At 36.7% G+C, this 22,713-nt stretch overlaps 2 protein-coding genes across 2 annotated transcripts in view; one reads left to right on the plus strand and one right to left on the minus strand.

Annotated features, from left to right (window-relative positions):
- METTL8 (methyltransferase 8, methylcytidine) overlaps positions 1-22,713 on the minus strand; it is a 78,972-nt gene that overhangs the window by 45,717 nt on the left and 10,542 nt on the right. The gene's annotated exons all lie outside the window — the stretch shown is intronic.
- On the plus strand, positions 1,104-13,571 carry LOC125696634 (plasma membrane ascorbate-dependent reductase CYBRD1). Its single transcript, XM_048952581.1, has 4 exons — positions 1,104-1,491; positions 6,961-7,169; positions 9,427-9,581; positions 9,771-13,571. Exons 1-4 carry the CDS (start codon positions 1,287-1,289, stop codon positions 10,069-10,071), a joined length of 870 nt encoding a protein of 289 aa, XP_048808538.1. The 5' UTR covers positions 1,104-1,286; the 3' UTR covers positions 10,072-13,571.

The raw sequence follows: 22,713 nt of genomic DNA on the forward strand, positions 1-22,713 counted from the left end.
ATAGAGGGAAGCTGGAACACTGAGGCTACTCAAAAGCTGATTTCAAAAAGGCAGAGTAACTGTTTTGCTCATCTTCAGAAGTATTGTGCAATCTTGAAATAATATTTCAGACAGAAGTGGTGACAGCAAAAGCAGAAACTTTCCCAGATTGGAATACAGCAGAACATTTTTATGGGAGGTGTGCAGTTGATGATTATATAAGCCCCATCACCATTTCTGACATTTTTATGACATACTTAGTCTTCCTTAGTAAGGAATTTCATGCTTGCTTCTGTTTGGATTATTTAAAAGAGTTCTTTCCAGAGCAAGGCATTTAAACTTACCTAGAATACTGCTTATTAAATACTGCAGGTACCATCCACAATATCACCTCTGTAGCTTTCAAAAATTTGCTGTTCTTCCCAGTGACTATTATTTTGAAGCTGTTGTGACTTGCAATAGTCTTCTAAATCAACAATCATACATCGCTGCCCATCTGGTGAAAAATGCAGCAATTTATGGTGACCAAAAGGCAGCACAAACTTCGATGAAGATTATGGGCTTTGTGTAAGAAACTCGATCACGGTAAATACACAGTATGTTCCATCCTGGAAGCTCACACATTGACATTTTCATTCAGAAACAGGAGAGATGTTTATGTTAAATGATAGAACTCTTTGAAAGCTATTTAAGAATAGAGAATGTAGAACAACTGTTCTTGAACACTTCTACAAGTAGGTCTCAGATGTGACTAAGTTGCCAAAATTTGGCAGGTTTTAATAGAATGATGCCCAAACATTCCTACAAACTTAGCCCAGCATCTATGTAAGAAACCGGGTTAATAGCTGTTGTACAGCAATCGAGGAATCCAACATGAGTTGAAGGGGATGACCATGACAAAAACCATGCTCCGAGAACAGTGCACCCATGTCTTTAAGCACGCTCAGCGGCTGCACTTTCCGTGCTGCGTCTTCTCATCCAGCAGTACTTCTGGTTTATCTCTCGGTGCTTACGGCCGCGCTGCGTTATCTCTGCAGCGGCGCTGGAGGCTCCCATCGGCGCCCCGGCTCACAACCACAGCCACGTGCTCAACGCCCCGGGCACCAAGAAGGAGCGGGCGGAGCCCCGCGGACAGGTCCACTTGAGCGCGAAGGACTGCGCAAGGCTGTACAAAATACTTGTAAATAACAGCGTGGCAACGGCTGGCTCGCAACAAGCGGCGAGGGGCGGCGCCGCCCGGGCACGGGGCCGAAGGAGGGCGTCAGCGAGGGCGTCCGCCTTGCCCCTCCCGCTCGGAGCTGGCGGCGATGCGCGGGGCTCGGAACATGGAGGACTACGGGCTCTTCCTGGCGCTGCTGGGCTCGGCGCTGCTGGTCGGCTTCGTTTCCGTCGTTTTCACCCTCGTCTGGGTCTTCAGCTACCGCGAAGGGCTCGGCTGGGACGGGGGCTCAGCGGAGTTCAACTGGCATCCCGTCCTCATCGTCACGGGCTTCGTCTTCATCCAGGGCATCGGTGCGTGAGGGCCCGGCGGGGCGGCGGCGGAGCTGGGGCCGCGCGGGGCCGGGGCGCTGCGCGGGACGGGAGCGGCGGGACCGGGACCGGGGCCGGGGCGCAGCGCGGCGCTGCCGTTCGGGAGAGCGGCGCTCGCACCGCGGCGGGACAAAGAGTCCCTTGTCGCGAGCTTGTAGCGGTGGTTTGGGTTGATTTGGCTTCTTTTTCGTGTTTTTTTTCCTCCCTTCAAGCACTTGTTTACCCTGGCCTAGGGTTTCCTTGCACTTTGAGAAAGTCTTGCGAGGTGTGTTTTCCTAGTCAGCCTGAATTTATGCGAGCTGGGAATCGAAACGCCAGCAGTGCTGCCCTAGGAAACTTTCACTCGTTTGGCTCCGTCCCTCCTGGCTCGCTCCCCCGTCTCAGTTCAGCACCAGCGCAGCCAGACCCAGGAGCAGGGCTTGTGCCAGAGGAAATGCAGCACCAAGTACACCGCTGCAATGCATTTCGTCAGCCCAAAAGCTGTATTAATTCTTTTGCAAAATATATATTTACAATTCGTACTTAATGCTGTTGCCTGAGTAACATAAAATGGTTATGATGAGGCCGGGGGACATTTTTATAAAGTGTATGAACTTTTGATTGCGCAGCGTTCAGCCTTGGACTGACAGCATTTCCCACTACATGTGCTATGTGCTCACTGTCTGTTTTCCATCACACGCCCTTCACATGTTAGGTCTTAAGGGCAAGGGTTGTTCTTTGAGGCCGACGGGAATGTTGCAGTTTGAACGACATGCTTTTGCCTTTAGTAGAACAGCTAAATTCAAGAAATTGACTGACTTGCATACAATGCCACTGATTAATGGTTTGAGGTGAGGAAAGAAAACTGGCGGTGTTCTCAGTAAAGTTTAAAAAGCAGATAATGGTAGTGCCCCAGAAGTACTAATCCTGAAATTTGAGTTAGTATTTACACTAATTGCATGAAAACTAATGGGGAAATTTTGGCAGAGGTAACAGCTTCCAACGATGTTTTCTGATAAAGTCATTCATTCTGGCTAGCTTCACTGATAAGAGAACATGTGAAGAAACAGCACCAATTATCAAAGAAAGGCAGATGAAAGTTGGAGAGAATGGTGGAAATTCCTTCACAGCTTCACCACTGACTTCTCTGGAGAGAAGGAGCAAGGAGATGATTTTACTCTTCTTAAGTAATGAAGAACCTCTGGAAATCTTAAGTATTTTTTTCTGTGTAACAGGAGGAATTAACTTAGAATTTCATTGTTAGCAACCTTATTTACATTTGCTTCACTGCTGAACGACATTTTGCACTCATCCAGCCAGGAAATGTGTCCAGCACATCTGGACATTCATTCCAGCAAGCGCGTTGTTTGGATCGCGTGTACGGCCGCTCGCTCTGCAGCAGGAGCCCTGCCAGGGCTGGAAGGAGCAGGGCGGGTGGCTGCTGAGCTCTGGCTAGGCAGGGAACTTGGTCATTTGAGCACACACCACAAACTTAATATTTTCAGTGGCAGCGAGGTATGTTCTGAGCTTCATGGCTTCAAGTTACAAAGAAGTTTTGAGCAATAAACAACATTCTGAAGCTGGCTTATATAATATTGCTTAGGTCACGTAAAGTGTAACTTCTGGTTATAAATAAGCAACGAGAAACACCTGTTGACTCCACTAAATACAACTTCTTGTGATCAACTACTGAGCTTTTTCTTTTTATAAACAGATTTTTTTTAAATCTTGTTTGTTTGTTTGTTTGTTTTGCAGACAATAGGGGGAGGTTTTCTGCAGAATTTTCCCCTGCTCTTTTATTTTCTCTGAAACTCAGCTTACCCCTGTTTCAGAATTAATTAGTTGCCACAAGCCTTGTGTAGGTATTTGTAACATAAAGGAAAGTTTATCATGGCTCAAACAAACAAACAAATCAAACCAGGAATTCACTGATAGAAGAGCATTATTTGGAGTAGGAAATCCAATTAGGTAACACGAAAAGCAAAGCTGGAGACTGATGGAAAAATCCGCCACTTAATTCAAAGTAATTTGGATGAGGCTGAGGGATAACACGTCTTTGCACACATGCAAGAAAAAGAAGCCCTTAAGTAGCTAAAAGTAGAAAGGAATAGCTGAATAAATACTTCGGTTAAACTTGTGTGCAAGATTTGAAATAGTAACCAAATCACCTGTTTCTTCAGTTCATTAAAGCCTGTACAAAGGATAGAACTGTACTGCTGGTCTGTGGGAGGTAGAAGAGGTGACTGTAATTACATGCATATGGGGAATCAGACACGCCCTGACAAAATATGTATCTTATCAAAAAGCTGTAGGCACAACAATGTGAGTATTAACTATTTATAGATAGGTACCTGTATGTAAATTATATCTGATAAAACCCTGTCAGTGCACAGTAATTGCCCAGATGGTTTTCCAAAGTGGTGATAATACAGGTAGTAAAAATCTGTGTGCATATTTGTACCATGACTATTTTAAAGATTAAGATAGGAAAAATGTGAACAAAATGATTTTAAGAAGGGCTTGAAGAAATAGTATAGTGTGATAGAATGGAGTAAATTAGTAAATTAAGAATTTTGCTTTCTTTTTCGCATGTAAAGGTTTTTCATAGATATCAGGGCTCCAAAGCAACAGCTGCATGCTGCTTCATGTTTGGCCTGCAAATGATAACAGTTTGGTCCCCTCTCAAAGGACTAATTATGAGAGCCATTGTGATGTAATACAGAATAAATGATTTTCAGTTCATCACTAACCTATTAAATTCCCACTAGAGAGGCTAGTATTTGGTCACCAGTTGTGACCAAGTGGGTTGTGAGAAGCATGCAGTCAGAGAGGAAGTGGAAATGGTGCTGGGGAAATGGGACCTTGTCTTTTGGCAACAGTAAACAGTCAGATCTGCTCAAGTTAGGATGTATAAGTTTACTCGCTGCCCTTACTGAGAGGGAATCACAGCAAAATGTACTATCATGTATTCACCCTGGGCTACAGCGTGCAACATTTTAATGTGTGGTATTGCTAACAGGTCTCCAAGCCATTAGTCTGTATTCCTTGCTTTTCTGTCATACTGTTTCCAAGAGGGAAACAGACCCAAAAAAATGTCACGGTCCATAAGAGATCTAAGATTACATGGGTGACACTGTGAAGTTTGATAGTGCTTTTGGAAGTTAAACCAAATTACTATGGAATCTTATACACCAAAGAAAAAAATTTAGCATGGACACAATCCTTTGAGAACCAAAGCTGTAAACTGAGACCAAGATCTGTTCAGGTCAATTTGACTTCAAAATACATAGAGTCCAGTACTCCATTCCACTTGAAATAAGCTATTGACAATACTCTGGGCCGTAATTTATGAAAAGCGAGAAAGGAAGACTTCTGGGATACAATATCCTCACAGAATGTTGAAGCCTGGTTGGGACCAGTTGTACAAGATTAGAAATCATAATCGTTAATACTAGGTTAATTGCCTGATGCAGGCAATTATTTCAATATTTACAAGATATAAGATTATCACATACATTTTGTGGAACTGTTGGAGGTGGTCTTAAGCTCAAGCTGAATCACGGAAATCAAATTATGTCATATAGTACTGCCAGTCATAAGTTCTGCCAGACTGTCTTAAAACAAGGCTATCTTCCTAATTTTTCTTATGCTGTGCTATTTCCACTTTTTAAAAGTAGAAAGCTGAGAACTACCTAAATGCTGTATGTATTTAAATATTCTAAGAGAGCTTTCATTCCAATATTATATTTTTACACAGCATGTGAAAGCAAATATTGATTTAAAATCTACTTGTGGACTGGAAATTCCATTTGTGAACAGTGTTTTCTGTGTGAACTATTTAATGGAGTGCTGTGTTTCCTGTCATACATCCAAGTCAAAATATGTATATCTAAATAGAACTTTAAAATCAATTTGTCATTTTTTATTATTATTTGTTGTAATGTACAGAATTAATATCCTTTTCTTTTTTTTTCCTTTTTTCCCTTTTTTTGCATAAAAAGCTAGCGTTACAGAGAAGCAATGAGGAAGGTACATGAGAATTACTTAAGTAAATACCTAATCTTTGCACTTACCAGGTAATACATATTATTTTCTAGTGAGTGTTTGAAGAGAGAACTTATTCTAAAATCTGAAATATATTCTTATTCATTTCCTTTAGTATTGCTAATTATATAGTATTTGGATGTCATTTTATAAGAAGAAATCTTAAGTAAGGATTTGATTAATCAGATGAATGGAGATCATCATTTTTGCCCACTCAAGGCATTATGGATGGGAAGAACAGCCTTTACTGGTCAAGGACCAGGCATGATCATAAGTATTTGTCCCCTGTTATCTTAATGTACTTATGTGCTCTCACACATTCAGAAATTGTACAGACTTGTATTGAGAAATACGTGGGGCTTCAGTGATCTGGTCTAGTCTGCGTGCTTACACAACAGGCAGGAGGTCAGTAGTGGCAGGAAAGGAGCAGCAAGGACCCTGAAGAAAGAGCTTGGCAAGAAGGTCTCTGTGCTGTTACTATTCTTATGGGCCATTTGGAGTCAGATCACTGGAAATTGTTTTGTTCACACTGGTCAAAATACGGTATGTTAGTGTCACATATGCAAACACAGGCAAAAAATGTGCATTGATCTAACAGTGCTTCAAGAGTTGTAGCTGCCAAATCTTTTTGTTTCTTCAGTTGGACTACAATTCTCTGATGCTGAGTAGTCTTTTTCAATTTAAAGTACTCCTACCAATATTAATGTAACAACACAGCTATATAAATATCACAGAATCATAGAATGGCTTAGGTTGGTTGGAAGGGGCTTTAAAGATCACCTAGTTCCAGGTGCCACAAGCAGGGTTGCCAGCCACTACTTCAATCTGTCCAAGGCCTCATTCAGTCTGGCTTTGAACACCCTCAGGGATAGGACATCCACAAGTACTCTGGGTAGCATATGCCAGTGCCCTTCAACCCACAGAATCATACAGTTGTTTAGGTTGGATGTAAGTAGCATTACCCAAATTTGCAAAGAGAATAAATATTTTAAAAAAATACTGCATGTCTCAGTTTGTTATCTCCTGAATATAAGAATTGGGCCTTGTTCCTCCAATGTGACTAGCAGTAGAAAAATCAAAACCCTATGCAGACTTTCTGTTACATCAATTTAAGAAACAAGGAAAAAATGACACCAAGTTGTTTACTGTTATTTTTTTGAAACACACTTGGATTTTTCAAAAATAGAGGAATACATTTTCTAAAGGCAATAATTTAAGGCCTCAGTTGTGTATTTGGAATGTTAGTCTGCGTAAGAGAAAAAGCTTTTTAATAATCATTTGTGTAGTTCTAATAATATTTCATAATCTTCTAAAAGATAAAAAGTTTGGCTTGCTCTTACAGTAGAACTATATGAATGATACATAATTATTAAAATCTTAGAGAAGTTACACTATAAGGAATAAAATCTTCTTTCTGTTCTTTTTCAGCCATTATTGTGTACAGGTTGCCATGGACCTGGAAGTGCAGCAAACTTCTAATGAAGTTCATACATGCTGGATTAAATACCATAGCTATGATTCTTGCAATTGTTTCTATGGTAGCTGTGTTTGACTACCACAATGCCAGGAGCATCCCCAACATGTACAGCCTGCACAGCTGGATTGGGCTGACTGCTGTTATATTGTATTCTCTTCAGGTCAGAATTTAATTGTGTTCATAAATCAGTTGTAAAATTAATGAATGTGTTGAGTAATTCAAGTACAATAGGCTCTAAATAATAAGACTTGTATTCTAGAATGCACTCTATTTTATATTCTGTGATTTGACAAATCATCATGTAAATGAGCAATTACTGGATCCCTGACTTCAAAGAAAAATGTATTTTAAAACGTATTTTGTTTACTCACTGGTTTTATTTATTGTGATTCAATTTGTTGGCAGCATATTTAAGCACAGAACTTTTACTGAGGAATTCTCAAACAAAGTAACTTTTTTTTTTTTCTTTTTCTAGTTAGGATAATTTTAACTTTTCATTTCTTGGCCTCAGGACTTGTCTATAACCAGAACAAGTGCAGCATGGAGCAGAGCAGATCTCATTTATTACAACAGGAAAAATGGCATTGATAAGTGTCCATGTACATGTTTTTAACTGTTCCTATTGCCAGAAAATTAGATTTATCTTATCTAAATTGAGCTAACTTGTTATGTTTTGCATTTGATACAGAAGGAGAGCAAGGATGCCCCGGTATGTAGCACACATATACAGGTGTGATGTTTTAGCACAAAAAATTCTGAAGTCTCTCTATTGTATTAATTACACTTTAGAAATAAAAAACAATCAACCAGGAGGGAAATCCTACATATGGGGCATATAATAAATCAGCTTTACAGTCCAAAGCAATTCTACTAAACTGGGAGATCAAGACCTGAGTTATCTCAATGCTTTTTATTCAGTTTTAAAACCTTGCACACCAAGAATCTGCACTTTTAACTTCCAGGGTTTTTTTTAAACTTCGTTCCATGAAATTGTATTTCAGAAGTGAAGGCAGTTTGTGTTAGAGTCTCTTAAATCTTAACGGAGGAGGAAAAGCAGTAAACAATTGCTTTTCCTTGTCTTCCTTATTAACATCTTTATTGAATGCATACTGAGAAAGTATTTGTAATGATAACCTACATGATTTAGCTGAAATTGCATCTTTTTAAAGTTGAAGCCGCTTTTTGCTTAAGTTGCATTGTTTTCAGTAAATGAAAGCTCAAACAAGTGAGTTTATTTAAGAGAGTTAGCTCTGTGTGGTCAGGCTCAGACTTTAAAATGAACATTAAGAAAAATGGAAGAAACATTTGTCTTACCTAGCACAGCCCTTATTGGAAGTGTTATTTACTTTAATTTATTTTTATTTACTTTAAATAATAAAAGTATAGCACAGACTTCTTTAAATAAAGTTAATCTAGCGAAACTCTAAAATTACCATTGAAAACTTGTTGTAATTAAAAAAGAAACTAAATTTTGAATACAGCATTTATTTTGTTCCTTTAAGAAATGATGCTTCTTAGCCAAATGAAAAGAAAAAAATCATAATGACCTGGTTATCAAGCACAGAACGTACTTAGCTAAGGGATTTGGGTTCTGGATTTCTATCCTTTACTGCTCAGGCAAGGAGGTACAGGAGGTACAAGGAATAGTGCTGAAATAATAGTGTTTTAACACCTAGGAAAAAAAAGAAGACATATTGCAGCACTGATAATCATATACTTCATACTTTTTTTTTTTAAATGCAAAAAAAAAAAAACAACAACGAAAGAAAATCTGGAAAAGTAACTTGAGCACCTGTGGCTGAACCCATATGATGTGGTGGTGTTCTCTTCCACCACAGAATTAAGACTGATGGGAGGACCTGTGGCCCTTGAACAACCTGACACTACCCACACACATCCTCATTTTAAATGCCAACAGACCTCTGCCCTTCTAGAGGAGTGTAGTTTAACTTACTTAAAGCCCTAGAAGGATGAAATCTATAGGCCACTCAAGACAAAATGTTAAACTCCATTCTGATCTTCGTTTACATACAAATCTGAACAGAAGGGGAGAAAAGGACTTAAAATTGAAGGGACTTTGAAAATGTAGTCACCCATTTAGTATCTTATTTACATTACTGAAACTGAAAAGTTACCTTTACAGTACTCAGATTGGTAGCAATTTTAGCATTAGCAGTATGTTTAGATACTGGTACGAGGTGGAATTATTTTTAAAATACTTTTATGTCTGCTTTCCAGATGATGATCCAGAATGATTGCTTTGGTTTTGTAAGAATACATTAAAAAATAAAAATACCAATTCCTCTTAATATCTTAACTGAAAGTATATCAAAACTGAATTTTATGATTTCAATTTTGCTTCAGAAGTACAGCTTGTTTCCCATATGGCTTTAACAATGAATTTGTTTTGTGTTTAGCTTTTCTTAGGTTTTGCTATCTTCCTACTCCCATTTGCTCCAGTACCTCTCCGAGCAGCTCTCATGCCAATACATGTTTATTCAGGGCTCCTCATCTTTGTAGCAGTGATTGCAGCAGCTCTCATGGGAATCACAGAGAAACTTTTATTTGCACTGTAAGCATTCATTTTTCACTTGTTTATTAAGTTTATTCATTGCATACTGTAATTCTCTTTGTGCAGAATAATGAGAATCTGGTATTGAGATAGCACTTTGTTTTAAAAAGGCCTCTTACCTATTAGGAGACTACTGGTTTAGACTCGAATTGTCTTTAAAACAATTGTCTTTTTTTTCTCCTTCCAAAGGAATAGTACTGTGTACAGTACATCCCCACCAGAGGGGGTTTTTGTCAACAGTCTTGGTCTCCTGATTGTCATATTCGGTGCACTTATTTTGTGGATGGCAAGCAGGCCCCAGTGGAAGCGCCCACCAGAAGAGAATGCTAAAGTTCAGCGGCCCAATGGTGGGGCTCCTGAAGGCATGGAAGCAGAATCCACAATGACAGATGGCAGCAATGCAGACAAATCTGATGTGGGGTTCAACAGTGAAGCAGCCAGAAAACGACACTTCAAACTTGATGAAGCAGGGCAACGATCAACTATGTAAAGAAAATATATACGATAACAGTACTGCTATACCACAAAAAACCTGTTCCTTCCAGTTTAGTTACATGGATATATACTACGTGTCCCAAACACACTGTATTGGTTCATAGTCAGTCCTCTCTCAAAAAACTGAGAGCATGGATAGCATCACATATTGGGAAAACGTTTTCCATATCACTTCTTAAATTAACATGTCTAAGAGTCATGAAGAGTTATCGAAACTAAATTCAATTTTGACAGATTTTTAAGGTATGAGAGAAATATTGTGAAATATACCAGAAAACAGAATTTAGCCATTAGCACATAACTTTTTTGCTAATGTTCACTTTTCTGAAGTTGTGATCTACCACATTGATTAAACCCCTCACCAACTGCTAAGATCTGCATTGAGGTTACTCAGCACTTGGCTGAGATGCACTATAAAGTCTTTTAATCTAAAATTTTGAATTCAAAGAAATTAACAGCTTGCCTGATATCTTCATGAAATGTTCTGCATTTAAAGCCAGCTCAATTTTTATTTTTATTTTTTAAATCTGAATGTATCTGTTGACTTTTTTTTTTTTTAAATCAGCTTCACCAAATATATCATATAGATAACATATCATTATTGAAATCATAAAAGATCCAAGAGTCTGATTTTGAAAGGCATAGAGGCACGCTTAGAAAAAAAATGTATCGCTTAAACCAGGACTTTATTCTATCCCAGAAGGCTGTGATTTACTCTCTTGATTTGATTGCACAGTTCCTTGGCATTAGACTGGAAATTAGTAAGTTAGAAAACAGAACAGACTGGTAGCAGACTCAGAAGAAGGGAGCTTGAACCAAGAAGTGTTTTCTGCCAAAAAACAATTGAGCTTTGCTGATCTGACTGAAATATTACCAACTAACTGAAAGCTAGTTGTAGTATTTATGTTCTGGTGCCACAACCATCATCATCACCAAAACGAAGACATTCTTTAGTATACATATAACTACATATAAACTCTATGACTTCTCTTATTTGAAATTTAAGTGTTAAATAATGCAATTCAAGTCTCTACTGGCACTTTACTTTTATAGCTCTTCTAGTAATCAGAGTATTAATGTGTTATGCTCATTCAGTTCTTTCACAGATATAAAATGTGCTTATGTTTTTTTTTTTACTACTATAGAAGAATTACAGTATATTATTTTGATTGCACATTTCCAGAGTTATGAGCCTTTGTATTATAACCTCTATAAAAGTCACCTTGGAAACTGCAATACCTGTTTCAAAGAACTAGATACAGACAGTTTCAGACAGCAGATCATTTTCTTTTATCATTTTTGTAAATAATTACATAAATTTGCATCTTTATCAGCATCTCATTACCTGTTATTTTATTTTTTACTATTTAACTGTTTGAGTGCAGTACAGAAAACTAGCATAGCAATTATTAGAAAAAATTTACCTGCTCTACTATTTGGTACTCAATAACTACAAGTTCCGTTTTCACTTATGTGTGTGGGTGTCTGAGACCCTTTCAGCATTAGTTTCATCTGAGAAAACACATACTTTTAAGTGCCTTACTACAGCATTCAGAAATGCAAGAAGGAAATACCATCCTATTGTATGAGCACTTATCCAGTCCCATAGTGTACAGTGGATTGCACAGTTTTTTCACTTGTTTGTCAAGCATAGGTTTTTCACGTTCTACACAGTTGACTGCTTTTCCTAATATAATGTCAGCATAAAGTCCAACCACTACTGATAGCAGCGTTATGAAAGAAAAAGGAGCGCACTAGTTTTACCTGAAAATAGTGCTCAACTGTTAGGATGATTGCTTTATGCATCTCATCATTCTTCTGGAGTGTACTAATCTACGTTACCTTCTTTCTCGTCATCTCCTTATATTCTGCTAAAACTGGTCTGCTTTTCTGATGAAATCAGTAAGCGTTTTACAGCTGATTGATAGATTCACAGTCTTTGTGAGAGATGTTCTGTTAACACTTTCAAAACATGAGTTAATGTATGCAGTTCAAAACAGGTTATTTTAAGTTATTATGTATTATGCTGTTGCTGCGTCTCATCTACCTTTGAAAATGAGCTCATTTAATGTTTGCACAGCACTAAGTCATCTAATAAAAGGTGTGCCAGGCAGAGCCTTGTCCAAGGACTGATCTAGAATAAACTCTTAACCGTACACTATATTGGGAAGAAAAGAAAAAAATCCTTAATATCTCTTACTTCTTTTACTACAACATTGACTTGGATGCATCAGAGTTCCCTATGCCGTTTGAAGTTAAGCTACAAAAATTAATATGCCCTTGAATTCCCATTTTGCTCCATATACTGATCAAGAGTAACGATACTTCCATTCTAGAAATTACAGTCACAAGCAGATAACCAGTGATAGCTCATTTGCATGAAGCATGGGCTTCTGACTGTTTTGAACTTTGGAAGGTCCCTAAGAGATGCAGTAATTCTGAGTTCCTAAATCTTGCTCCACCTCAGTGTGTGCAATTTAAAACAGACTGAACATACTACAGACTATCAGCTTCTGTTCTAAACTGATTAAAAAGATCTCGAGATACTCAAGATTTAACTAACACAAGGTGAGTTCAGGCGTTAAGTATAATTATGTGCAACTTCAGAGAGCATTTTTCTTTGGAAAAAATACACTCCTGCAACTGCTTCTCAGAGTGGCCTTCCATCGCCTTTTCTTTTATAAAGGTTTCTTTTTAACCTGTAATTACAAGATGTGGCACCAGCACAAGAAATAACGAAGTTATATTTTCAAATTGGAACTTGAAATTCTAATTTTTTACCAGGATTTTTCTGTATATTTGAACATTTTCTACAGGACAAGATTGTACGGCTTACATTCCAAGTTGGGATTCCTGTAAAAACTGCAGACATTCCAAAACCTAACACTGACAGTATTAAAGATGTCTGAAAAAGTAATTATTTTGGATGTAGTTGACTTGCAGTACTGAGCATAGAAAAAGTGGTGTTTTTTTCCAATGTTAATGGAACTGAAAAATGCTGGTGCAAATAAGATATTAAAATAGAACATTCACAAATTATGTGCACATTATTGACTACATGTAGAAGACATATGATACTGTAAATATGTATTACAAGTATACATGGATATTTTATTGAAAGACTAACAGATATTGCCAAATATTTTCTAATACAGAGAACTTTCACCTTTTCCTATTTCAGAAAATTATTTTCTGTTTCTAACTGTTCATAAGAACTTAAAGAATTATCTTATGTTTTGTTATCTGCCATACTTACAGATTAAAAGAAATGTTCAATTACAATGTATATTTTTCTTATTCTTTTTTATGTTAATAAAATAGATTTTTCAAGCTAACAATACCACTGGATACAGAGCTACGTTACGGTACTAAAACACAACTTTCAGTTTGGCAAAAGATTGAATTACTTTTATGGTTGCTTTTTTTTTTTTTTGAGAACAGAAGCAGGACCTCTCATTTTTTCTTAAGATATTACAAGTGTTACTCATGATTTTCCGCATGAAATGTACTGTGTAGTATTAGAAGGCTAAAGTGCAGTCATTGTATAAGGAAAAGCAAAGGAATTAACTGTATGAAGAAAGAATCTGCATTATATTTAATCATAGCAGGAGTTTCTCATTAACTTTTTTAATCTGTTAACAGTGGCATAAATCAGTCATGAGATTACCACAGCAAATAAGAAAAGATTATCATTTCTGATACATAACTGTGAAGCGGTCACATGATGTGCTATGAGAGCCAGATATCCTTAGATAAATAACATCAGACAAACCGAACACAGAGCAAGGTTTTGACCCATGGAACCTTCCAACCCAAACTGAATTGACATAAAAATCATCTAGCAAGTTACTCAGTGATAGGTTGTTGACCATGAAATGCTATAAACAACAAAGAAATCTATAACCAAGCAAGAATCCAGCTATAACCTTGTACTTCATAATAAGATCAATTGGAAAATCTTCTAAAAGTGTGAAGAATACAGATTACTCCTGAATATCATATAGTTGCTTGCTAAAACCTCCCAGTGTGACCATCTTTGTGGAAGAGTTTAAAAAAATACAATCAGCACCAAGAACGTTTTCTTCAATCAAATTTTGCTTTGCTGTATCCAAACCAATTATTCGTTGCTTATAACAACTTCTCTTACCATCTCACGCAGGTTGGGTTTTCCGGTAAAATAACAAGTGTGTTTTCAGTATGTTGGCCATTTCAAAATCCAATACAAGCTTAATTATAATCACACTTATAGAGGGCTTTAAGTTTTGACAGGAGGGCTGGATTTGTGTGTAGGAAGTCTTTGGGGTTCTTTCTTCCCCACAAATACTTGATGGAATTCTTATGTACAGATTTGTGCACTGTGTTATGGTATGACCAACACCTTTGAACTCTGTAAGACTAGTAGGCAGTAATGAAGAGCATTACCACACAGGAATAGTCAAGTTTTAGTCAATAAAATAAATGAAAATAATTCTATTAATGCAGCTACGAGTAGAGAGGAACCAAAACGAGAAATTCCAGTTACAATCAAAACAAAGACTATGGCACAAATCAAACAATTAAAAACATGAAGCATTAAGCCAAGACTGCAGTTACTATACATCCGTCTTCTCCGTTGTCTTTAAGTCACCAACATTACCAGTCAGGACTCTCTAGTCTTTTGCTCGCTCAGCTGGTATGCTATTTAAAAATCAATGAACTACAAAAAACACCAAGTCCATAGTTTGTCCAGCACCAATTAAGTCAAGCAGTAGGTATTAATAGACCTGTCAGAAAATTGATAACATCTATGAAAATGCTTGCAATTCAAATTTCAATTTTCAGCAGTATTTTATTCAAAATTCCACCCAGCTCCACTAAACATCTGCAAGACACTATTAGACAAGTACATTTTTGAATATAACGTAGCAGAGTCATTGATTTTCATTCTCTGCATACACAACCACTGATCCACTAGATGGCAAGCTCTACTAAACTGACCTCTGTCAGATGCTAATCTGTTGCTGCTTTGGATAATATGTCATCCATCTTAAAATAAGTTTGGCCAAGATAAAAAAGTTACATCACAGTTTTACACTCTTCTAAAGTGGCCAATTAATCTATAATATTTCTTCATCCTTTCAATACTGGAAACTGCAGTGCCCTACACCATGTCCTTAAACTGCTTGTTGTAACAAAAAGAACACAAGAGCATGAAAATGTAGGGAAAAGGTCATATGCAAGATACAAAAGTAGCAGGAATTGAGAAAAACAGGAACTTCTAGCACTTCTGCCACTTGATCTTGTAGCCTTACATAAAAGTTGGCCCCCCAAAAAGTGAACACTAGAGCCAAATGCAAATAACTGAAAAATCAAGTTCTCCCCTCTGATCTGTGTTAACTGTTTCGGGACTTAATTTAGTCAAATAGAGTACACAGACTTTGTAAGCACATTTTCTGTTAAATTCCACTGAATATCTTAAACCGCTGAAGCTATTTTGGACTTGCTGCACTGGCACTACTTCGGATTTTTCTTGCTTACTTCTCAGGCCATCTATACTGGAAGATGTTTTGTCTCTTACAGCAGCTATTTCCTGGTGTTAAAACAGTGGGAGCACACACTCAGGGCACAAAGTCTTCCCCAAAGCTAAGTATTCCAGTTTGGGTGGCAAAATTCAGCATAGAACTGATTTTCTAGGACATGACTGTCATTACTGTTACAACTGAAATTTCCAGTTGTAACTCAGGTACCAACACAGAAATGAATAGAGGAGCCCCTATAAAGGGATCTAACTACACCTGCACATGCTTTCAGCTCTTCCCAGCAGCACCAAGGTCATAGTCTTAAATTAACAGGTGACAACAACCCTATGAAAGTTTCACAATCCTATGAACATTTCACATTTTCCCTACAAACTGCATTATTTCACAATATCATTAATCTTCCCATCAAATTACATATACTCTGTTCACTAAATAACATCTCTCTTATTTCAAACTTTCATCTCTAGTTCTTCCAAGGGCAATTTACTCCTAACTATTTCCCAAACCACTGATCTACCCAGGCAGTAATCTTAGTATCGCTGAGTACACTTTCTGCATTTTACAATCCTTGTAAATCATTCTCTCATTTTGATAAGGACACATCAATTTAGTACAAATAAGATACTAATGCCTTAAAGGACTAATTCACTACAAAGTAACCTCTTGTGGAATGTAAGAACTGGATACAAGGACATTTTGTACATCAGTCCAACACATTCAAATTCCATTACAAGCCACACTCCTAGATTCATCATGTTGTCAATGTGTTTACATGATAGCTCAGTTATTTGTATTATACTAAGTATTCTTTTCCTTACCTCTAAACAATAGCAATCATAGCACCCATAATAAAATTACTAGTAACATTTCTGAATGTGTAGAACTGTCATAAAGACCATATTGATTTTTTTACCTAACATACAAAATAATTGAATTCAAAATACATATATTTTTTTGTTTTAGAGTTTGTCTTTAGGTATGATATGTAAAATCCATCCCACGGACTACATCCAAAAATTTCCTGTTACTTTAAATCCATAGTTTCAGGTCTGACCCACTTTGAGAGAAGACAGCCTGCGTAGCCAGTATGTAGAACACTAGGAAAAGCAGTAACTTCAATTTGTTCTCAGCACCAATTTGTTTATTCAGAAAAAGGCTTTGAAATAAAATGCTTTGGAAGGCTGGCAAGCCTGCTGAATAATGAGTTGTTTCTCTCTGCAAGAACATTACTTTAAGAATTACAAGAAAATCTGAGTGTTTTAATGAGTGGAACTCATGAGAGAAAATAAATGGGAGAGTTGGAGAGGCATTTTGGTTATTTTTCCTCCTGGGGCTGCCTGTTGCTCTTATGTGGAGTTTTCCTGCTGATTTGACTTTTTATTCTGCTGTGAGACTGGCACTCAGATTTACATGATTGCTTTGGAAAGGAGCTAGATTTTGCTTAAGGAAGATAACTGCTTTTTTCCTAGGGAGAGACAGAAAAAGGAAGGACAGAGTGGAGCACGCAGACAATATCATCTGCAGCTACATTCTTGGTATACTACTTTATTGAGCCTCTATTTTAGATTATGCTGTATCTGATACAAGACTGGATAGCTATCGGTCTCAAGCCAGTACAGACAAGCAGCCACAGGTAAACAGGATCACAGATAAGCAAATAGGCTATTTGTTTTAATGTTAATGTCCAACTGTAACAACAGTGTTTGTGTATAGAGTTGTCCATGGTGCATCTTGTAACATCTGTGTAATCAAGGAAAACTGTCATTAGAATTTATCACATGGAGATTTGCCTTATATGCAGGGCTTTTCAGTAAAGACTGATTGTAGAACTGTGCACAATTACAGTTATTTTAGCAATCATCACTTTCTGCATTCTTTGACTTAGGATTACATACTCTGAAGGTTAATACAATGGGTGAGATCTTTGCTAACAAGGTGGAATGTGTAACACCAAATCATTTGCAGATAGTTTTCAGTAATCTTACAGTACTCTGCAGAACACAACACTGAAATATATCTGTATTATAGCACAAGGAACTTCATGACCAAAGCACGAGTCCAGAGAAAGAGGAGTGCTTCTGAGAGCAGAAGGCAGTTGGAGAGAATTTAGCATTGAGAGGGAAGAGGCCTTGAAATGTAATTAACAGACTAACCAAATTATTAATAATTTTTCTAATTAAATACACTGAATAAATAATAAATGTGATTTAATTGCAAGTAAAACAAAAATACCTACGAAGTCTAATTATGAGAGGAAGAGACAGGATCATACAACTTAAGCAAATATTCTGGAGTTCTTATAGAAAAATGGGTAGGAAGTCCCATCTTTTTTTTTTTAATTGTGTGGACAACATTTTAGGCTGTCATTAAGTCACCTAACCAAAAAGAATAACTGATTTTATGTTTTTGCATCTTGCTGACTACACAGTTATGATTATTTCACAAAATTTAATTCTTAAATATAATGGACCCTGTATGTTGTGCCTGTTACAGTTCTGCTTTGGCTGCTACATAGTAACAACATATTTCTGATATTCAGTTATCACCTGCAAAAGCTTCAAAGGGAATTTCATGAAATAAATTATCATAGGGCCACTAATAATAATAGCTTGATATTTTTGCATGTTATCTTTAGTATCAATTTCTTGAATAGAAATTTCAGTAAATCTTTACATTTGTCCAATACAGACAAGCTTCTAGGTCTTTAGATGTTTATGTGAAGAACTGACATTACCTAAAGGCTCTGTGAAGTCTCCATTCTACTGAGGCTCCCCTGAACACTGAATTTTTTTTTGAAGAGAAACCCAGAAACCTGATAAAAGACTACAGAATTACTACAAGAATTAGTGCAGATTAGTTCGAGTTAATTTACCACGCTGAACAATTTCTTCTCAAAACAGTAAATTTAGACCTGGTTTGGGGTGTTATATTCCACCCCCCACCCCCCATTAGAAATGAGTTTATTACAAAAATCTAACTCCTGTTACAACACATTTAACTTCTCTTTAGTGGAGAGGAGAACACTACAGGGAACAAGTGCCTTATTTCCCCTTTCTCCGATTTCTCTGGTTGGCTATAGAGATTTCTAATGACAAACTTCAGTGCAAGTTCTGGTTAGCCTTTGAACAGTAATTCCTATATCGGTTCAGAAATCATGTCCTGGATATACAGGGAAAACATATTCTTCCTATATTCTAGGACATACATTAATCCAAATGTTAACTAACCAATTTTGTAAAAGCACCTTATTTATAATCTGAATTTATCTTTTTTCCACTTTTGATCATTGGATTTAATACTTTTTTTTCCCTGTAACTAAAGGATCCTCTACTACTCAGCTGTTTTCTTTCTATATCATTAGATATAATTATAACCAAGAAACTCATTATCTTTTCTATGAAACTAAATGGAAAATTACTATCAAAGAAGCAGACTGTAATGAAAAAGTGCTTGTTCTTTTGTCCAGAATGAGGAAAACCTATCTTGCCAAATTGAATACGGAGGAGGATCACTTTTTACCCCAGTCTTATAGAGCGCTATAACCAAGCTAAACCCCATAATAGCTCAAGTTTGGGCTTATCACTGCTGCCTAAAGATATTTCTACATTCTCATTGTGTTCCAACAGCATCCAGCACACTCAGTACAGCAGCAGAGCAAGATCACATTTTTCCCTGCAAAATACAACATAAAAGTATCCAATACACAACAACAGCAGAAGAATTTTTCTTATTATTTCATCTAAAAAATAAAGCTTAGTTTCATAAAGATTTTGAATAAGTCAACTTTTGCAACAGCATAACAAGTTATTTCACTTCACAAGTTCTGGCCATTTTCACTCATTCATACGTTTCAGAGCAGAGCCAGTATGAAACTGCCAGCAGCTGACAACACTTCATTGCCTCATTTCTTTTATACATTTGCAGCAAAAGTCAGGGAGGTGACATTATGAAGATGAAAGCCAGTTCATCAGATCATTAGATCTTATTTCCATCCCAGACAGAAACCTGTATAAGTGATATTTTTTTAAAAAGAGCTAAGCAGCCATGATTACAGTTAGAAATGCTACCAGCAGAGCCTTCTGAAAAGAGAAAAAGAGGGCCAAAATACACTAAGCACTATACATAACTTGTATATACACACCACATCAGTGAAACAAGCTAGAAAAAGTGTTTTCTTAAGAAATATGAAAAAAGTTGTCAAAACTCTACGTATGCTAACTGGATTTCAAGGGGATGAACAGAAGATTATGCGATCTTACCAGCACTCTGCACTGCTACTGCATTATTAGTTGAGTCCTATTGAGCTATTGTTGCAAAATGAAGATATTGTTTTTATATCCTGTAAGAATACATACTGCAAGGATACCTTTATTGTATTATTGTGTGCTGTTTCATACGGAGTGAAAAGTGCCTTGAAGGTAAACGTGAGCTTATAGCAGCATGTAATGCCTTCTTTCACTATTACTACCATCTAGATCAGTCATCTATACAATTGGAAATTTAGAAACAAACAGTGCTTTACCTATTAATTACGTAAATATCAGTGGTTAACCAGATCATTCTACATTAGTTTTAGGTGTTTTGTTCTGTATGACTGAAGTTTCTTATCACTGGCAAGTGATTGTTTCTTTAGACGTGACTCCTTCTGACAGCTCCTTGTTAACTCCTGACAGTCAATCTGTTTCATTTTCCTTCTCCCCAGCTCCTACCAGCAGACAGTTCACTAACAAGTTTGAGTATTCAGATCTAGATTGAGGAGCTAGTTCAGTTTCTGGTAAACACACAAAACAGGCAGAAGAGATAAAGCTACTGTAGCCCATGGCCCATTTGTATTTTCTGACATCTTATTTGTGTATACTTCATTCTGTATTTGGAACATACAGATTTCTGCACTGCCAAACAAATACTAAAGTGTTACAGATGCTTAGATTTGTCATTCCGCTTGACTCAAAGGATGGATATTCTCACAGGAAAAGCCTGCCTATTCACTTTGTTTAAACAGATTGTTATTGAAATGTTTAGCGATGAAAAAGATTTGCAGCAGAGGTACTGGTGTAACATCCAACCCTATCAGTATGTAGGTGGGTAGTCACAGACAATTCGAAGTTACGTGGAAGGACAATGAAGTGAAGAAAATAAACAGGTAGGTGACTTCTACAGTTGCTTTCTGTCTCAGAGAATGGTGCTGCCTGCGCTTTCTACTACTATGGAGTGTCAATCATTGTATAATCCCCAAGCAAGTAACAATCAATAATTACAGAAGTCTTGCAAAGTAAGTTAAGTGTACTATAGAAAATCAGAGTACACAAATAAAACAAGATAGGTACTGCTTCTCAAACTGAGATCTCTAAGTATTAAGATTCCTGAAGTTATGAACTCCAAATATTAACTACAAGAAATTGAATTATTCCAAGTTCACAGATATAAGTTCCCTAAACCTGACAGTACGTAACATGCAATCAATCTATTAATTGAAAAAAATTAGTGAAGTCATAACTTTCATTTTGCCATTACATATCCCACTATGTAGCTACTTGTTTGGTTTTAGTTTTTGTGAGGATTTTGAGTGTTGGCTTTTATTGTTTCTGTTGTTTTTAAACACAGAACTAGCTTTCACAGCCCCGTATAGCAAAATATTTCCCTTGGCTCACATACCTTTTTTGGCCGTAGAAATGGCCAAACTTCCCACTTTTTTGTTGATGTAAGGATTCTGCAATAATCCAGTTATTCAAAATGGAAAATCGGACTGCTTTGAGTCAGACAATATTTATATACCTGAGTAGGTTTTTTTTTAAACCAACTCATTCCCCTTGAACTTTAAAGTCTGCAAAATCATTATCTAAAAACAGAGAGAAAGCAGAAAATTTTTTAACTGAAGTTTGAAAAAGTAAAAATAACTCCTCATGATGTTTGTTCTTTTTCTCCTTGTATTTTGTACTGATATTTGTATTACTTTCTTAGAAAAGTCATGTTTAAACATATTCAAATAACAATATTTGTATACATCTATGTAGAGCAAGAGTGGCTAAACGAAGAGTGGCTAAGTGAACTGTCAGTCTACTTGAGTTAATACATCTGTTAGAACAAAAAAGTAACATGCAGCTGTGCAGGTGCCCACACACACAAGAATGGCCAGCTAACACTAGCAATTTTTTTTTTTTTTTTAGGAGATACACATAAACAGAAATTGTTTTGAAATATTTAATCTTCAGAATGTATAAGTAAAAATCTTTCAGATGCCTGTGCATTTCTAGAACTTACATACATAAAATTGGAGGTTTTATCCCAGCAATCATTTGAGCCTACAGTTTGTCACAACCCAAAAAGTACAAACGAACTTTAAAACCTTAAAATGTTATCTACAAACATAAAACATGCTAAATTATTGTTTCTGTCAAGTGCCAAACCACCTTTTATTCTGGACTATTAAATAACATGCATAACAACAGCCTAATAAATCACCTTCAACTGTATAAGCCATTGACTTCCAGGCAGATTACAGAGGTGTATTAGTACCATTAATGTGCTTCAAACAATTAAATCTTCCTAAAACAGCTTAGAGATTACAGGCCATGGAGATCTGTATCCACAGCAACATTCCATGTATATCCACATTTCCTGTTGACATTTAAGCTATTTTACAAATCTGCAGCACTGTATAAGCAATGGACTATCAGAAGCTTCAAAGTTTACATTCAAAGTCTTACTGCAGCACAGAACATAACTGTTACGTCTTTTATGACACGCTGGCTTACAAACAAGTTAAAAACATTCTGGCTGACGGGACATTTGGCTGTGAATTTTTTTCCTCAACTATACTGAGAGAAGGAACATTTCGAGATTGTTGGTCCAAAGACAACACAGTTATTTATGAATTTTAAACTTGGTGCTAAAGTAATAAGATAAAAAATATAGTTTGGATTTCAATGTGTATTTTACTCTGAAATATCTTTTAATACATTAGAGTGCAGCTGCATTCTTCTTCTGAAATAAAGCCATAGAGGGATTCTACAGATACTATCCATATGTCAAAGACATAAATCCAACATGCCTATTATCTTCATAAAATGATTTTTTTTTTCTCAACTCTGACTCATTTGTCTAAGGAACTGAAAGTT

Source organism: Lagopus muta, chromosome 8 (genome assembly GCF_023343835.1).
Source record: "Lagopus muta isolate bLagMut1 chromosome 8, bLagMut1 primary, whole genome shotgun sequence".
Lineage (NCBI taxonomy): Eukaryota > Metazoa > Chordata > Aves > Galliformes > Phasianidae > Lagopus > Lagopus muta.

Coding starts and splice junctions, on each gene's coding strand:
- LOC125696634 (XM_048952581.1), top strand. CDS start 1,287: ATGCGCGGGGCTCGGAACATGGAGGACTACGGGCTCTTCCTGGCGCTG. Junction 7,170..9,426: donor TTATATTGTATTCTCTTCAG/GTCAGAATTTAA, acceptor TTTTGTGTTTAG/CTTTTCTTAGGTTTTGCTAT. Junction 9,582..9,770: donor GAGAAACTTTTATTTGCACT/GTAAGCATTCAT, acceptor CTCCTTCCAAAG/GAATAGTACTGTGTACAGTA.